The sequence below is a fragment of the Panthera onca genome, chromosome E2 (genome assembly GCF_046562875.1).
Source record: "Panthera onca isolate mPanOnc1 chromosome E2, mPanOnc1 haplotype 2, whole genome shotgun sequence".
NCBI lineage: Eukaryota > Metazoa > Chordata > Mammalia > Carnivora > Felidae > Panthera > Panthera onca.
Genome location: NC_138353.1, coordinates 842,289 through 859,604, shown reverse-complemented (window position 1 = coordinate 859,604; position 17,316 = coordinate 842,289). Strand labels below are relative to the sequence as shown.

General features: G+C 43.5%; 1 protein-coding gene and 1 pseudogene across 4 annotated transcripts in view; one reads left to right on the top strand and one right to left on the bottom strand.

The window, feature by feature from the left end:
* LOC132691070 (uncharacterized) overlaps nucleotides 1-17,316 on the bottom strand; it is a 233,498-nt gene that overhangs the window by 36,481 nt on the left and 179,701 nt on the right. The window contains exons 1-3 of one of the 4 annotated variants that reach the window (XM_078438569.2): nucleotides 14,469-16,443; nucleotides 12,204-12,330; nucleotides 1,215-6,241 (exon numbers count right to left, since the gene is read on the bottom strand). The exons of 2 other annotated variants lie outside the window; for them this stretch is intronic. In XM_078438569.2, the coding sequence (XP_078294695.1) occupies nucleotides 3,924-6,241; nucleotides 12,204-12,330; nucleotides 14,469-14,501 (2,478 nt within the window). In that variant the 5' untranslated portion in view covers nucleotides 14,502-16,443 and the 3' untranslated portion in view covers nucleotides 1,215-3,923. Of the gene's footprint in view, nucleotides 1-1,214; nucleotides 6,242-12,203; nucleotides 12,331-14,468; nucleotides 16,444-17,316 lie in introns of those variants that run through there. One more of the 4 variants, XM_078438567.2, reaches the window with a different exon arrangement.
* Nucleotides 9,321-10,110, top strand: LOC132691234 (large ribosomal subunit protein uL1 pseudogene; annotated as a pseudogene).

Genomic DNA, 17,316 nt, shown 5'->3' with positions numbered 1-17,316 from the left:
CAGCGTCACCTCCAGGTACTAGATTCTCTGGGCTGTGCCCAGCCCACCAGAGTGAAGGTCATAAACACCTGAAAGTCAAACTAAGGCATCATATTGACCTTTGGGTTGGTGAGTGGGATCAGAGCTTATCACTCCATTGCTGATAAAGATAGAGAGACCCAACCGTGAATCACCAAGGTGTCTTAAGGTTTGAGCTCTGTGCTGGGCTCAAGGAGGAGGCTAATGCAGTCGTGTACATAATGCTACTGTGACTGAGAGAAAAGCCCTCCCTGGGGAAGGCCACTGGAGATGAAAATGGCCTCCCCATGAGGACAGTGGGGGCAGAGGACAAGTGGGAAAACAGTCATGACCATTCCAAGGAGAACAGCAGCAGCAACAGCACCTCCTTGGTCCTTGCTATGCACCTGCCCTGGGCTGAGGGCTTCATGAACTGTGGTACAGGGGTTACACACACCCAGGGCTGGAGCTAGTTGTTCAGGTTTGAATCCAGTCTCTCAAATCCGACACTTGTCTGTTATATGACCTTGAGGAACCAACTCCATCTTTCCAACCCTGGACTTCTCTGGAAATACAAAAATCATTCTCACCTCCTCAGGTTGCCATAATTAGAGATGCTCACAATGCAAGCCCGCGAGTCCTGACACTGATAAATGCTCAGGGTGCGAGTCTTAGTAATTCTCACAGGGGCCAAGGTAAGCACCACCACTGCCTCCCTGTCAGTCAGGGAGCTGAGACTCCGGGAGCAATAACGAGTTGCCCAGATTCCCAGGTGAAGCCCCGCTTCCCCTGCAGGCAGGTTAGCAGGTACTGGAAGGCCCCATTTCTTTCTCAAACACACCAAAGGATAGAGGGCTGTTGGGGCACTGGGGAAACATTGCCTGGCCCAGGGGTGCCACTGCAGGCAGAAGTTGGAGTTGCTCAGGCCTAGATAGGCCACAGGTGCCATTGCACAGCAAATGACCTCCAAACGCTCAGGAGCAGCCTACACCTTACACGCCTTTTACACAAGAGGAACCTGAGGCCCACAGAAGATGGGAATGTGTCCTGGGGATCTGGGATTCAAACCCAGGGCTTAGGGATCCTGATCAGTGCCTTGTATCCTCTCTGTTGGGCTTTAGGACTCAAAAAACATCTTCTCCATCCTGAGTCCACCTGGTGCTCCGAGAGTCCTGCTCCAACCTACCAACCTCCATGACAGACCAGGAAAATGGGTGGACACTACAAAGCAAGGCTTTATTGTATTATTAAATGTCTGGACTTCAGAAAGTGAAGGAGAATATATTAGTGTAGATTAAAAGTGTTTATGTGTGTCCATTATGCATAGTGTTAAAAAACTGAAAACAATGAGAACATATACTTTCAGTATTAAAAATAATTATCCCACAAAGTAAAAGTCACAAAATGAAATTCCAACATACATCTGTTGTTTCACATCCTTTTGTAAAAGGAAAATAACCAAAGTTCATAGAATAGGCAGAAGATATGAACAGTTTAGCAAAAATATAGATAGCAAATACACATCAGAAAAAAATGCTCATCATGACTCCTCAGGAAAATGCAGTTAAAACACTGAGACTGCACTATAAACTTATAAAAAGGATTAAAATTAAGAATGACCAAACCAAACAATTCACTAGGATGTGGAGGAAATGGAACTCTCATACACTGCTGGTAAGAGTACAAAAAGGTATACCATTTACATCACAATATGCTAAATTCTTTACGTTAAACATTTACCCTACGACTCAGACTTTCCACTCTGAGTTACAGACAAAAAATAAGTGAAACACATATCCATATAAATAATTACACATGAATGTTTATACCAACTTTATTTTCCATATGCAAAAATTAGAAATACCCAAATGCCTGTAAACAAATTAATGGGTAAACTAAGAGTGGTATAACTCAAAAGAATATTTCTCAGCCAAATTAAAAAAAAAAAAAAAGATCACCTACTTATATATCATTGATGCATCTACAATTATTTATGCAACACAAAAGTAGGAAAAAAGGGGGGGGGCACCTGGGTGGCTCAGCTGGTTAAGCATACAACTTGATTTTGGCTCAGGTCATGACCTCATGGTTCGTGAGTTCAAGCCCTACATCATGCTCTGCGCTGCCAGGGCAGCGCCTGCGTGAGTTTCTCTCCCTCCCTTGCTCTCTTTCAAAATAAATAAAATTTTAAAAACTTAAAAAAAAAAAAAAAAAACTTTGATTCCCACTATATAAATCATAGAAAATAGAGGTTTTTTTTTTTTTTTTTAATGGAAAGTAAATCAATGGTTACTTGGAGTGCTGTGAAGGCAGATAAAGGACATGAGGTAAATATACAATGACCGATATGATCACTATAAGACCACGATGTTTTCTGAGGTTTGTAAGTAGGTCAAAACTTACTAAAGACTACATTCCCATTATGTACAGTTTATTACATGTAATTATACCTTAATAAACCTTTCTTAAATAATTCAAGATAAAAAATCTGTTTGTCCAACTCTTTTTGGAAAATAGGTTTTGCAACCCTACATTCAACACACATTCTCACCCCGCAGAGGCTAGTTTTGCTGTGAAAGCAAATATAGTGATCAACGAAGGACTCTCCACGAGTCAAGAGGACTGCTGGCTGGGTCACAAGAGCCGCATCCCCGGACTACAGATCCCCCTTTTCTCGATCTGTTTTCCTGCCTGTGCAGCAGTGGTCTTGAGATGAACATCACTAAGAGGCTACAGGAATCCACAAAACCTTTCAATTATTTCCAATGGCAACGATGTAAGCTACACCAGATCCATCCACCCGGAGGTCCATGGACTTGCGCACACCCCAGCTCTGCACAGCCTCTGCTGCAGGAGTATATGTGGGCACACTTTTAGAAGAGGCACATTCTGTCTAGTTGGCTGCAGTCTCCTCCACTCCCTGTTAAGTCAGCGTTTCTATAGCAGTTCTGGTCTCCCCTGAACCTTATGGCCTTACAGTCAATGACAAAACACAGGATATCAGGACACATGGCTCTTTGCAGGACCTGGGAAAGAGGTGTCCCTCAACAGTGCTGACATCCCCTGTGCTATCCCCTGTGAACGATGGAAAAAAAAAAATATCATGCTGCTCGCAGAAGCACCTGAGGTTCTCACACCTGCCCCTCCTCAGGGTGATCTCTATGCAGTCTTTCCTAGGTCACGGGCAGTGCAAATTTGGCAAAAACTGGTAAGCTCATTTCTGCCACCATACTGTCCCCTTGAGGCACAGAAATTTGAGACCCTCCCCAATGAAAGCTGTTCACCCCTTCATGTTTGTAGATCGCAAAATGTTTATAAACCACCACACATGGTAGATAAAACACACAAGATTGAAAAGGACTTAAACATGGACTTTGTTACTGCACAAACCAAAGCAACAGGGGCTAGCAGTTCTTGAGTGTTTTGGAAGCTGGAAAAATTAATCACAAATGTCTCTGGAGACCATGTCCCTGCAAATGCTCATCCTTCTCTGCAAGCTGCCAGCTGAACTGATTTGATGTTCTCTAGGACAACACTGGCCAGGTCTATGCCAATTAGTCAAAAGAAGGAAATGTGGGTCCCCCAGAGACTCAGGTTACTCCTAATTTCCTCCAGCAATGAGAACAGAGGTCAGCTTCCCTGAGCACAGTGGGGTGATGACTGATGCATGATGTAGAGACTTGCCAGGGGAGGAGTAAATAGCTTTGGCCACAGACTGGCAGTGAAATGTATCTGGAGAAAGCCCTCAGCAGTTTAGAAACTGCAACATAGCCACACACGCTTCAGCCACATAGCTGAAACTTATGAGAAACCTCTCTACTACTGGCATTTAGATGCAGTAGATTGAATTCAGGCAAATGGTGCCTTACAAAGAGTTGCCTCTGGCATCATTACACCGAACAAGGAACTGTATGCTTCTTACCCATCTAAGGCCTTTCTCCGGTGTGAACCCTCTGGTGCTGAGAAAGGTTTGATTTTCGGCTAAAAGATTTCCCACATTCATTGCAGTCATAAGGCCTCTCTCCTGTGTGAACTCTCTGATGATAATGGAGGGTAGAACGAGAGGTAAAAGATTTCCCACATTCACTGCACTCAAAAGGCCTTTCTCCTGTGTGAACTCTCCGGTGAATAATGAGGTGAATTCTTTGGGTAAAGGATTTTCCACATTCACTGCACTCATGAGGCCTTTCTCCTGTGTGAACCCTGCGATGTCGAATCAGTATGGAGCTATTGGTAAAAGATTTCCCACATTCACTACACTCATAAGGCCTTTCTCCAGTGTGAACTCTCTGATGATAACCAAGGGCAGAGACGGAAGTAAAAGATTTCCCACATTCACTGCACTCGTAAGGCCTTTCTCCAGTGTGGACTCTCCGATGTTTAGAGAGATAGGAGTTCTGACTAAAGGATCTCCCACAGTCACTACATTCGTAAGGCTTTTCTCCAGTGTGAACTCTCTGGTGTTGATTCAATTGGGAACTATCCCTAAAAGATTTCCCACATTCGCTGCAGTCAAAAGGCCTTTCTCCTGTGTGAACTCTTTGATGACAACGGAGAGCAGAGGCAGAGGTAAAAGACTTCTCACATTCTTTGCACTCGTAAGGCCTTTCTCCAATGTGAACTTTTTGATGATAACGGAGGGCAGAGCCAGAGGTAAAGGATTTTCCACATTCCTTGCACTCGTAAGGCCTTTCTCCTGTGTGAACTCTCTGGTGTATATTGAGGTGATTTCTTTGGGTAAAGGATTTCCCACATTCATTGCACTCGTAAGGCCTTTCTCCCGTGTGAACTCTACGGTGTCGAATAAGTATCGGTCCATTGGTAAAAGATTTCCCACATTCACTACACTCATAAGGTTTTTCTCCAGTGTGAACTCTCTGATGATAACAGAGGGCAGAGCCAGAGGTAAAGGATTTTCCACATTCACTACATTCATAAGGCCTTTCTCCTGTGTGAACTCTCTGGTGTTGAGAGAGGTAAGATTTGTGGCTAAATGATTTCCCACATTCACTGCATTCGTAAGGCCTTTCTCCCGTGTGAACTCTTCGGTGTATAATGAGGTGATTTATTTGGGTAAAAGATTTCCCACAATCATTACACTCATATGGCCTTTCTCCTGTGTGAATTCTCTGATGGTAACGGAGGCCAGAGCTAGAGGTAAAAGACTTTCCACATTCACTACATTTATAAGGTTTTTCTCCAGTATGAATTCTCTGATGATAACGGAGGGCAGAGCTAGAAGTAAAAGATTTCCCACATTCACTACATTCATAAGGCCTTTCTCCTGTGTGTACTCTCCAGTGTTCAATGAGATCGGATTTTCGTCGAAACGATTTCTCACATTCAGTGCACTCATAACTCATTTCTCCAGTGTGAATTGTACGTTGTCGAATAATGATGGAGCTCTGACTAACAGATTGAGCACAGCCACGACACACGTAACAATTTTCTCCAGTGTGACTTCTCTGAGGATAAGGGAGGACAAATTTTTGGCTAAAAGATTTCCCACATTTGCTGCACTTGTACTGCCTTGGTCCAGTATGAATTCTTCGATGTTGACTGAGGGTTGAGCTTCCCGTAAATGATTTACCACAGTCACTACACACATGAAGCTTGTCACCAGTGTGGATTCTCTGGTGAATAGCAAGTGAAGATCTGTACCTGAATGTTTTCCCACATTCAGGGCACACAAAACACTGTCTTCCAGTGTGGATACCCTGGTCTTGAACAAGTGTGTGTTTGGGACCAAAGGCTTTACTGCATTCTTCCCAAGTGTAATGACTTTCTTTGCTTTGAAAAGTCATCCCACACTTGGTGATTCTATTCTCTCCAGTATGAGCTGCCTGTTGTTGGAGATGTTCTGAGGTGGTCAGGAAGTCCTTCTCAACCTCCTTATAGGTAAAGGGCTTTTCTGAATCATGGAAATTGCTGCTCTTCACAAATGGGGCCCTGTCCACACTGCTTCTGAAGGATTTTTCTCTCATGTGCTGCTTCTCATGCTCTTGAAGGTTTGCACTGCAATAGATTTGTTTCACACATGCCCCATACTTGAATAGTTTCTGGCTACTTGGCTTCTCCTGGTGCTCAGCCAAGTGGAAAACGTCTCTCAAGACCGGACCACACATCTCACAGGGATGGGTCTTCCGGGAAGACAGAGCTGCCTTGGGCACGCTGGCCTGTGACACACCTACAGAAATGCTCTGTTCAAGGGGTGCCTCCGCATCTTCTGCCCCACAGCAGCAACCTGAACGCAAAGAAACACTAGTGAAATACACGCTGACTTTATTAGAAGAGGGTAACCCAATTACAAATATGCAAATAAAAACCAAAAAAGCGCAAGGTCTGGTATAATGATAAAGTAGTTAATTTATCAAGAGGATAGAACAATTAATTACAAGTATATAGGTGCCCAATATCCAAGCACTTAAATATATTAAGCAAATACAGATCAGAAGGCAGAAATAGACAGCAATGCTATAATAGTAGGGGACTTCAATATCCTATTATCAACAATCAACAGACTATGCAGACAGAAAATCAGTAAGGAAATGTTGGATTTGAACTGCACTTGATACCAAAGAGACCTAACAGACGTACACAGAAGATGCCATCCAACTGCAGCAATAAACTGTACATTCTTCTTTTTTTTTAATTTTAAATGTTTTTTTTTTAATTTATTTTTAAGACAGAGACAGACACAGCATGAGTGGGGATGGGGCAGAGAGAGAGGGAGACACAGAATCAGAAGCAGGCTCCAGGCTCTGAGCTGTCAGCACAGAGCCTGATGTGGGGCTTGAACTCACGAACCGTGAGATCATGACCTGAGCCGAAGTTGGACACTCAACCGACTGAGCCACCCGGGCGCCCCAACTGTACAATCTTGTTAAGTACACATGGAACATGTCTAGGACTCTCTCACATGTAGATCACAAAAAAATTCTTAACACTTAAGAAGACTGAAAACATACCAGGGATCTTTTTCAACTATGTGGTATGAAACTAGAAATCATTAATAGAAGGAAAGCTGGAAAATATCACAAATATGTGGAACTTAAACAACATTATCCTGAACAATGGGTCAAAGAAGAAATCAAGAACTATATTCAAACAAATGAAAATAGAAACACAATACATTAAAACTTATGAAATGTAAGAAAATCAGTTATAAGAAGGAATAAAAATTATAGTAGAAATAATTGAAACAGAAACTAGAAAAATAGAAAGACCAATGAAACTAACAGTTGGGTTTTTGAGATGATAAACAATTTGACAAACCATTAGTTAGACTAAGAAAAATGTGAGAAGACACAAAACCAGAAATGAAAGTGGAAACATCACAAGTGATACTGCAGGAATATAATCAAACAAAAGAGACTACTGTGAACAATTACATGACAACAAATTGGCTAACCTAGAAGAAACAGATAAATTCACAGAAACATACAACCTGACAATACTAAATACTGAAGAAATAGAAAATCTGAACAGACTCATAACTGGTAAGGAGAGTCAATCAGTAATAAAAAATCTTCCAACAGGGGACATGGGTGGCTCAGTCAGTTAATCTTCTGACTCTTAATTTTGGCTCAGGTCATGATCTCACGGTTCGTGGGCTCAAGCCCTGCATCGGACTCTGTGTTGACAGCACAGAGCCTGTTTAGGATTCTCGGTCTCCCTCTCTGCCACTCTCCCGCTTGCTCTCTCTCAAAAATAAATAAACATTAAAAAAAAAATCTCCCAGGGGTGCCTGGGTGATCAGTCAGTTAAGCTTCCGACTCTTGATTTTGGATTAGGTCATGATCTCACACTTCATGAGTTCAAGCCCCACACTGGGTTCTGCACTGGCAGCACACAGCCTGCTTGGGATTCTCTCTCTCCCCCTTTCTCTGCCCCTCCCCTGCTCATGCTCTCTTTCTGTGTGTCTCAAAATAAATAAATAAACTTAAAAAAAAAAAAAAATCTCCTAACAAAGAAAAGCCCAGAACCAGACAGAATCACTGGAAATTCCACTACATATGTAAAGAATCAATGCCATCCTTCTTAAAGTCTTCCAAAAAACTGAAGGAACATTTCTAAAATCATTTTATGAGGCCAGTATTACCTCAAAGGTAGTACAAGAGAATAAAAGTACAGGTCAATATCCCCAATGAACACGAATGCAAAACTCTTCAAAAAAAGAAAAAAAAAAATACTTGCAAACCAAATCCAAATCCAAAAGCACATTACAAGGATCATACACTACAATCAATCAGGATTTATCCCTGGGATCCAAGGATAGTTCAATATGTGCATATCAATAAATGCAATACACCACCTTAATGGAATACGAGTTTAAAAGGTAAAAATCATATAATCACATCAATAGATGTAGTAAGTTTATTTATTTTGAGAGAGTGTGAGTGGGGGAGAAGGAGGGAGGGAGGGAGAGAGGGAGAGAGGGAGAGAGGGAGAGGGAGAATGAATCCCAAGCAGGCTCTGCACTGTCTGTGCAGAGCCTGATGCAAGGTCCAATCCCACAAACCATGAGATCACGACCTGAGCAGAAATCAAGAGATGGACATTCAACTGACTGAGCCACCCAGGTGCCCCACCTTCACTTTTATTCAACCTAGAACTAGAAGTTCTAGCCCCAAGTAATTAAAGAAAAAAAATAAAAGGCATCCAAATCGGAATGAAAGTAAAATGGTCTGTTTGCAGGTGATACAACCTAACACACAGAAAGTCAAAGAATACACCAAAACACTGTTAGAAGCAATTAATGAATTCAGTAAGGTTGTAGAACTAAAAAAAAAATCAACATACAAAACTAAATTGTATTTATATACACCAATAATAAACTACCTGGGGAAAAAAACGGAGAAAACAATCCCACTTAGAATAGCATCAAAAAGAAAACAATATTCAAAATAAATTTAACATAGAAGGTGAAAGATCTGTATCTTGAAAATTATAAGAAATTGATGAAAAAAATTGAAGACACAAATGGAAAAACATCCTGTGTTCTCAGACTGGAAGAATTAATAGTTAAAATGTCCATTTTACCACAGCAATCTACCCAAAGCAATCTACAGATTTAATGCAATCCATAACAAAATCCAATAACATTTTTCACAGAAATAGAAAAAACAATTGTAAAATTCATATGGAACCACAGAAAACTCCAAATAGCCAAAGCAATCTTGAGAAAAAAGAGCAAAGCTGGAGACATCACACTTCTTGATTTCAAAATATTCCAAAGCTATAGTAATTATAACAGTATGGTACTAGCATAAAAACAGACCAATGAAACAGAATAGAGAGCCCAGAGATAAACCTTTGCACACATGGGTCAACTAATCTTTGATAAAGACACCAAGTATGCATAATGAGGAAAGGACAGTCTCTTCAATAAATAGATATCCACATGGAAAAAGAAAAAAGACCTCCACCTTGGGTCTTAAAATAAGATGGGAGGCATGGGGAGACTTTGGCCAAGCCTGCTAGCTGGTTTGAGAAGCCAGACTAGCTGTCGGTGAATGTGGACATTGCGGGCTTTTGTCCACTCCCCAACCCAAGTTCTCCATATGTAATTTGGGTGCCAGCAGCACTGTGATGAGGCCAAGGCTGTGGATATTCCCTACATGGATATTGAGGCACTGAAGAAACTCAACAAGAATAAAAAAATCAGTCAAGAAGCTGGCCAAGAACTATGATGCCTTTTTGCTTTCAGAATCTCTGATCAAGCAGATTCCACAAATCCTGGGCCCAGGCCTGAGTAAAGCTGATAAGTTCCCTTCCTTGCTGACCCATAATGAGAACACGTGGCCTATGTGGATGAAGTTCACAATCAAATTCCAGATGAAGAAAATGCTGTGTCGGACAGTGGCCACTGGCCATGTGAAGATGACAGATGAGGACCTTGTGGACAACATCTATTTAGCTGTCAATTTCCTGTTGTCAGTGCTCAAGAAGAATTGACAGAACACCTGGGTTTTCCATGTTAAGAGCACCATGGGCAAGCCCCAGTGCCTATCTATACTAAGGCACAGCTTAATAAACCCTAAGGCTACCAAATACAACAACAACAACAACAAAAACACTGGACCTGTATTTTACACCACTCACAAAAATTAACTTGAATTGGGTTTTTTTAAAAACTTAAAACATAAGACCTAAAATTATAGAAGTTTTAGAAGAAAACATACAGAAAAAGCTCCTTGACATTTGTGTTGCCAATGATTTTTTGGATAGGACACCAACAGCAAAGGCAACAAAAGCAAAAATAAATAAGTGGAACTGTATCAAACCAAAAACTTCTTCATAGCAATGGAAATAATCAACAAAATGAAAAGACAACCTAAGAAATAAGAGAAAATATCTGCCAAGAGATTAATATCCAGAATATATAAAGAACTCATAAAACTCAACAACAAAACCCAAATAACCCAATTAAAAAGGAGCAAAGGACCTGAATAAACATCTATCCAAAGACATATAAATGGCCCACAGGTACATGAAAAGGTGCTCAACATCACTAACATCAGAAAAATGCAAATCTTAGTTACAATGAAAAATCACCTCACACCTATTAGGATAGCTTTTATCAAAATGCAAGAGAGAACAAGTGTTGGTAAGGAATGTGAAAAAAAGGAAATCATCACAGTTGGTAAGATAAATTGGTACACGCATCGGTACAGAATGGAAGAGCTTTCAAAAATTAAAAATAGCAGCACCAGGGGTGCCTGGGTGGCTCAGTCCGTTAAGTGTCCAACTTTGGCTAGGTCATGATCTCAAGGTTCATGGGTACGAGCTCTGCATCCGGGCACAGAGCCTGGAGCCTGCTTCAGATTCTGTGTCTCCCTCTCTCTTTGCCCCTCCCTTGCTAGCACACTCTCTCTCAAAAATAAATAAAAACGTTAAAAAAAAATTACAAAAAAAATAGCAGTGCCTGTTTCAGTTAGAAGAGCATGAGATTCTTGATCTCAGGGTTGTGAGTTCAAGCCTCACTTTGGGTATAGAGATTACTTTAAAAAATAAAACCTTAAAAAAACTGAGCATCTCAAAGAGGTATTTGTACTCCTGTATTTATTGCAGCACTGTTCACAACAGCCAAGGTATGAGAACAAGGTAAGTATCTATGGATGAATGGATAAATAAACCCTGGTGTATATATATACAATGGAGTATTGTTCAGCCATAAAAAAGGAAATCATGCATTTATGACAACATGAATAAACTTGGAGAGCATAATGCAAAGTGAAATAAGTCAGACAGAGAAAGACAAATACTATATGGTATCACTTCTATGTGGAATCAAAAAAAGAAAGGAAGGAAGGAAGGAAGGAAGGGAGGGAGGAAGGAAGGAAGGAAGGAAGGAAGGAAGGAAGGAAGGAAGGAAACAAAGAGTAGAATGCCAGGGGCTGGAGGCTATGGGAAACAGGGAGATGTTGGTCTGTTACAAACTCATCAAGTTCTGTGAATCTAATATGCACCGTGGTGATTATCACTAATAATGCTGTGTTGTACACTTGAATTCGCTAAGAGAATAGATCTTAAGGGTTCTTATACTCACAAAAAATATGTAAAGTGATGATATGAAATCAATTGTAGTAACCATTTCATAATATACATGAATATCAAGGTCATAACACTATACATTATAAATATAGATATATACAAAATTATTGGTCAATGATACTTCAATAAAGCTGGCAAACAAGAAAAAGAAAAAAGAAGTCTGAACACTATAAATAGAACCGGGATGGTCTTGAAAGACAGTCCATGGTCCATGTAAATAATGGTCATGATAATGCCTGCAATTCCAGCACAGGCAAGCACAATGAAATCTCAGATTAAATAAGCAAACAAAACCAAGGACACAGAAGAGCCATGGACCTAGAGAGATGAACTGGCCAGGGAGAGGACAAACAAGATGCCATCCATTAGCCTTACTGCACAACTACTGAAATCAAATCCTTCTTGTAAAAGTTCAGTAGGGACAGTGCTGGGACTGTGGGGAGAGAAGAGGGCAGTGCAAAAACACAGCCCTACCTAGGACAGCAACTATCCAGGAAACGGGGATAGCCAGCTGTACCTATGATCTATATGTTGAAAAGGACAGAGAAGACCCCGGGGGCAAGAGGGACAAGGAAAAAAAAAAAAAAGGAAAAGAGGGTTATGGATGGTGAAGTGCAAAACCTAGTCCACATCACTGGGGAGGGTCTTACCCAGTGAGGATATAAGTGCAAAGGTCTCCAGCATCACATCGTGGTACAAGCGTTTCTGAGCCTCATCAAGGAGCTTCCACTCCTCCTGGGAGAAGTACACGGCGACATCCTCAAAGGTCACACCACCCTGTCAAGAACAGGACAGATGAAACCATGAACATTCTTTCTCTGAGAACCCACAATCCACCTCCTACACATCTACTCCACATCCATCCTCCTCCAGAACTCCCCACCCTAGAGGAGGTCCCGGGCCCCAGCGCCACTGACAGCAGTTCTCAGCAACAACACGCAGCAGTGCACATGATGTCAAGGAAGCTCTGGGACTGGCCCTCAGGGCCCCATCCCTCTTACCAAGCATTTCTCCTACATCTCACAGATCATACATACAAGATACGGCCACTTGGGCTCATGCTTCACCCCAAGGTCCCCAATCCCAGGGCCGGAGGGCTCTCAGCTCATACTTACTCTTAATGTGTACATCATTCAGTAGACCCCTCTCACATCTACGGATCCCTCAAATGCACTCCCAAGCTCTACCATCTCCCTGCCCCGCACCACAGGCATCTCCCTGGACTCACCCACGTACTGGGCACACCGCATCCAGTGTGCTTGAAAGTTTCAAACATGATCTGGTATAACCCCTGTCCTTTGATGGGATCCCAATGACAAAGAAACCCCAAGTGCTGCTTTGAAGGCCTGCCCATCTCTCTGCCTGGGATCTCTGCTTCAGTATTAGTCACCCAGAACCACAAGTGAATCTCATGACCCTCTTCTACTTCTGTGCTGCCCTTGCTGTCCCCATAGCAGCAGCAACCCTCCTTTCTCCACTTAACTTTCATTAGAAGTGCATCAAGGGGCACCTGAGTGGCTCAGTCTCTCTTTTTTTTTTTTTTTTTTTTAATTTTTTTAAAGGTTTATTTATTTTTGAGACAGAGCATGAACGGGGGAGGGTCAGAGAGAGGGAGACACAGAATCTGAAACAGGCTCCAGGCTCTGAGCTGTCAGCACAGAGCCCGACGCGGGGCTTGAACTCAGGGACCGCGAGATCATGACCTGAGCCGAAGTCAGACGCTTAACCGACTGAGCCACCCAGGCGCCCCTGAGTGGCTCAGTCTCTTAAGCGTCCGACTTTTGATTTCAGCTCATATCTCACAGTCATGAGATTGACCCCCATATCGGGCTCTGCGCTGACATTTCAGAGCCTGCTTGCCATTCTCTCTCTCTGCCCCTGCCCTGCTTGTGCTCTCTCCCAAAATAAATAAACCGGGGGGGGGGGGGGGAAGTGCATCAAAACCCCACTGGTCTCCATGCCAGGCACAGTGACCCTCACAAATGAACAGATTTGCCCCAGACCTTATCCACCAGGAAGACTAAAACACCACAGATGCCATAAAACCTCACCACAATTCTGATGAATCTGCACGGTAGCGAATAAACAGGCCTCACTGTCATCCTGACTCAAAGACTAGTTCTGCCTCCGCAGCCGTCTCCTGTCCACTCCTCCCAGGGAAGTCTTGGCCACCTGCCAGATCGTCTTCTCTCCCACACTGTTCCCGCTATCACACTTCTCCTTCAGCAGGCACCCTCTTCTTTCCAGCCCACCAACAGCACTGCCACCACGCTACCACCACCTGCCTCTCACCCCTCCTATATGCGATCCAAAGCTCCACCTGGTCCACACAATAGCCAGAACTCTTGGATGTCTCCATCCTGGATCTCTCCCAGATTCCAGACCTGAGTGTCCAGTGGCCCATTTGACGCTTTCACTCAGTTCTCTGAAACTCCTCACACTCTTAACAGGGCCGAAAAACTTAAGACATTCACAGTGAAAATGAGCCCACCGCCAACGTCCCCATCCCAGTTGATGGAGCTTCCGTAGCTTCAGCTGCTAGGACCAAACCCTCCCCCCTCTGCTAGCCCAGAACTCTCCCTGGCGCTAGAGTCCTCACATGAAGGGGCAACCCCTCCAGACCGCCAGTGCCCCCGCCGCACACCCTCTGTTCCCCGAGGGCAGAGGGCGGACCCCACACCCCCCCGCCCCGATTCCTCCCCCTCGGCGCCCCCTGCAGCCCGGCACCAGCCGACCCCTCCCCGCTCCCGCAACCCCTCAGGCCGGCGCTCAGACACTGGGCCCCCGCCCACGAGCGCCTCCCGGGCCCGGACACCGGGACCGGGGCCGCAGGGACGCAAGCAAGCGCCCCGCGCTCGGGCCTGAGGGTCGGGGGTGGGGGCGGGGAGAGGAGGGTCCGGGTGCCGCGCGTTTACCTCAGCCGTGTCCCTGCGCGCGGCCGCCGCCATCGGACTCTGTGGGCGGAGCGGACACCCGGGCGGGCGGTGCCTGTCCCGGTCCCGGCCCCGGCGCGGGGCAGCACGGGCGGCGTCGCCGAGCCGTGAACCCCGGTCGGCGCGCCGCGTACGGCGCCTCCTCCCGCCCTTTCTCGGTCAGTCATCCACAGTCCCAACCCGGAGCTCCGGAATCCGTGTGAAAGAACGTGCCAAAAGGACCAGGATGACGGGCCCGGAAGTCCCGCCCCGAGACGACGCGAACGCACGGAAATGGCCCCTCATTGGCTCCTGACTGCGGCCGCCCAGCGCAGGATCTTCTGGGAAATGTAGTAGTAGCACAGGGTCCGCAGTGTCTACCAGCAGGTGGGCCACACGGCACGCAGGCAAGGCTAGTGACGCTTCAGAGTCAGTGGGGAGAAGGGGTTTTTGCTCATTGTTAAACGTGGCTTAGAGACATTATTTCGACTCTATAAAGCTCAGCCTGTTCCCTGAGGATAAAAATATTATTTTAAACGGGCTCCATGCCCAACGTGGGGCTTGAACTCACGACCCTGGGATCGAGAGTGGGATGCTCTACCAAATGAGCCATCCAGGTGCCAGAGATGCCATTTGGATTGAGGATTTGGGCGCATCTCAAATAATATTAATTTTAGGAGCGCCCGGCTGAGCTTCTGGCTGGCTCAGTGGGTTAAGCGGCCCACTCTTGATTTCAGCTCAGGTCATGGTCTCAGGGTGGTGAAATCGAGCCCCACTCCTGGGTCCGCAGTATGTATGGAGCCTACTTGAGATTCTCCCTCTGCCCCTCCCTGGCTCGTTCACATGTGCTCACTTGCTCTCAATAAAGAAGCAAATTTTTAAAATGGCATCTGATTCCACACATCATTAAAACATAAAAGAGTTCACACATAGCTGGAAACATTACGGTATTGTTCCTCAGATGTATATGGCCTGAAGCATTACTCCGTTTTGTGTGTGTGTTTGTCAGGAAGAAGAAAAAAGACTCCACACAGGGCCATCACAGAAAAGCAAGAAAAGGCATATTACACCACCCTGACACAGGTGGACAAAGAGGAATTGTTTCTGGCTCCCACAGAAAACTTCTCCCTTACCTGTATCATAAGTGATTTTGAGAAGTGGAAGCAAAAATCAACAGAAGTGGAAGTAAAATTGTAAAAGCTCTATACTAAACCCTCTATATTTTGTAAAAGCTAATTTATAATTGTGTAGCCTTACTTTTAAAAAAAAAAATTTTAAGTAATCTGTACACCCAAGGTGGGGCTGGAACCACAGCCTCATGAGATCAAGAGTCACATGCTCCACTGACTGAGCCAGCCAGGGCAGGTGTAGCCTTTTTAGAATTGTGACAATTGTGTCCCCTAACTGTATCTTTTTGGATGTCCAGCTTATTTATTTTTTTGGTGAGAAGAACACATTAAATGACAATTGTGGTAGCCTACTAGGACTGTCATAACAAAAGAGTATGGACTGAAGCAGCTTGAACAGAAATTTATTTTCTCACCGCTCTGGATGCTGGAAGTTGAAGATGAAGGTTTCTCCTAAGGCATCTCTCCTTGGCTTGTGGATGGCCATCTTGCTGTGCCCTCACAGGGCCTTTTCCTCTCTGTGACCATACTCCTGGTGTCTATTCTTATAAAGAAATCAGTCCTAATGAAGTAGTGCCCCATCCTTATGATGTCATTTTACCTTAATTGCCTCTATGAATGCTCTTTCTCCAAATACACATTCTGGCTTAGGATTTCAAATATTAATATTACATTAATAAACGTTTTAGTGGTAATGAAAGGTAAATGGCTTACTAACGATATGTAATAAAGAGAAAAAGAGCAACTTTTTGAAAGTATCATCCAGGCGCCAATGGCTCACAATAATTACTAAAATTGACTTTTATAAAAACAATTTCCAAAAGCTTCATACTGTAAATGCACTTATAAGAACTATTTAAAACAAAAACCTTTCAATTAAAACAAATATTAAAAGGTGCTAAAATGTAAAGTTTAATACATTTATTTGGATACTTAAAATGTTATCATTAACAATACTATTGATCCCATCTGATTAATCCCTCACAAACCCATTATTTCCCTTACCCAAAGTTCTAATCATTCTTACAGTTCAGGTATCCTCTGATACCTCGTAGAAAAAGCCTCACCCACTTTCTATGCTGCTTTTCTCACCACAGTCCCCATCATACATTGTACTAAACACCCATTGATCTTCCTTCAGTCTTTTGAATTCCATGTGCCTTTCCATCTCAGAGTATTCCCAGGTCTTTTTTTCTCCAATTGAAACACCCCCTCCCCTGCCACTATGCTTTGTTAATTAGAATCTTTTAAATGTCAGCATAAATTTCTAATCAGAAGTGGTTTTATACTCTCAACTCCTATATTCTGAACATTCCCACTGTTAGATCATAAAATTACCTGAGTCTCTAGTGAACAACATCATACAATTTTAGAAAATTACTTTTGAATGAGTGGCATTCATGTTTTCCACAATATAAGCAATATAGAACAGAGTTATGATCTTTGTTATTCACCTTTGAGTCAAAGTTTCTCAGATTAAATGACATAAAATCTGAGCCTACAAACATGTAAAGTTTATTTAAAGAAATGGTGAGATGTCCTAGAGAGAACTTAGAGCCCAGAAACTACACTTGGAACATATGTTTTTCTTGCCGAGCCGGCAAAGTATAACTGAGAGACCTGGGTGTCACTACCAATGAGCACAAAGGGATGAATGTCAGGGAGCCTGAAGAAATCAGTGTAGAGCTATTCATCAGACCATGGTGGAGGTTCATATTCCGAAA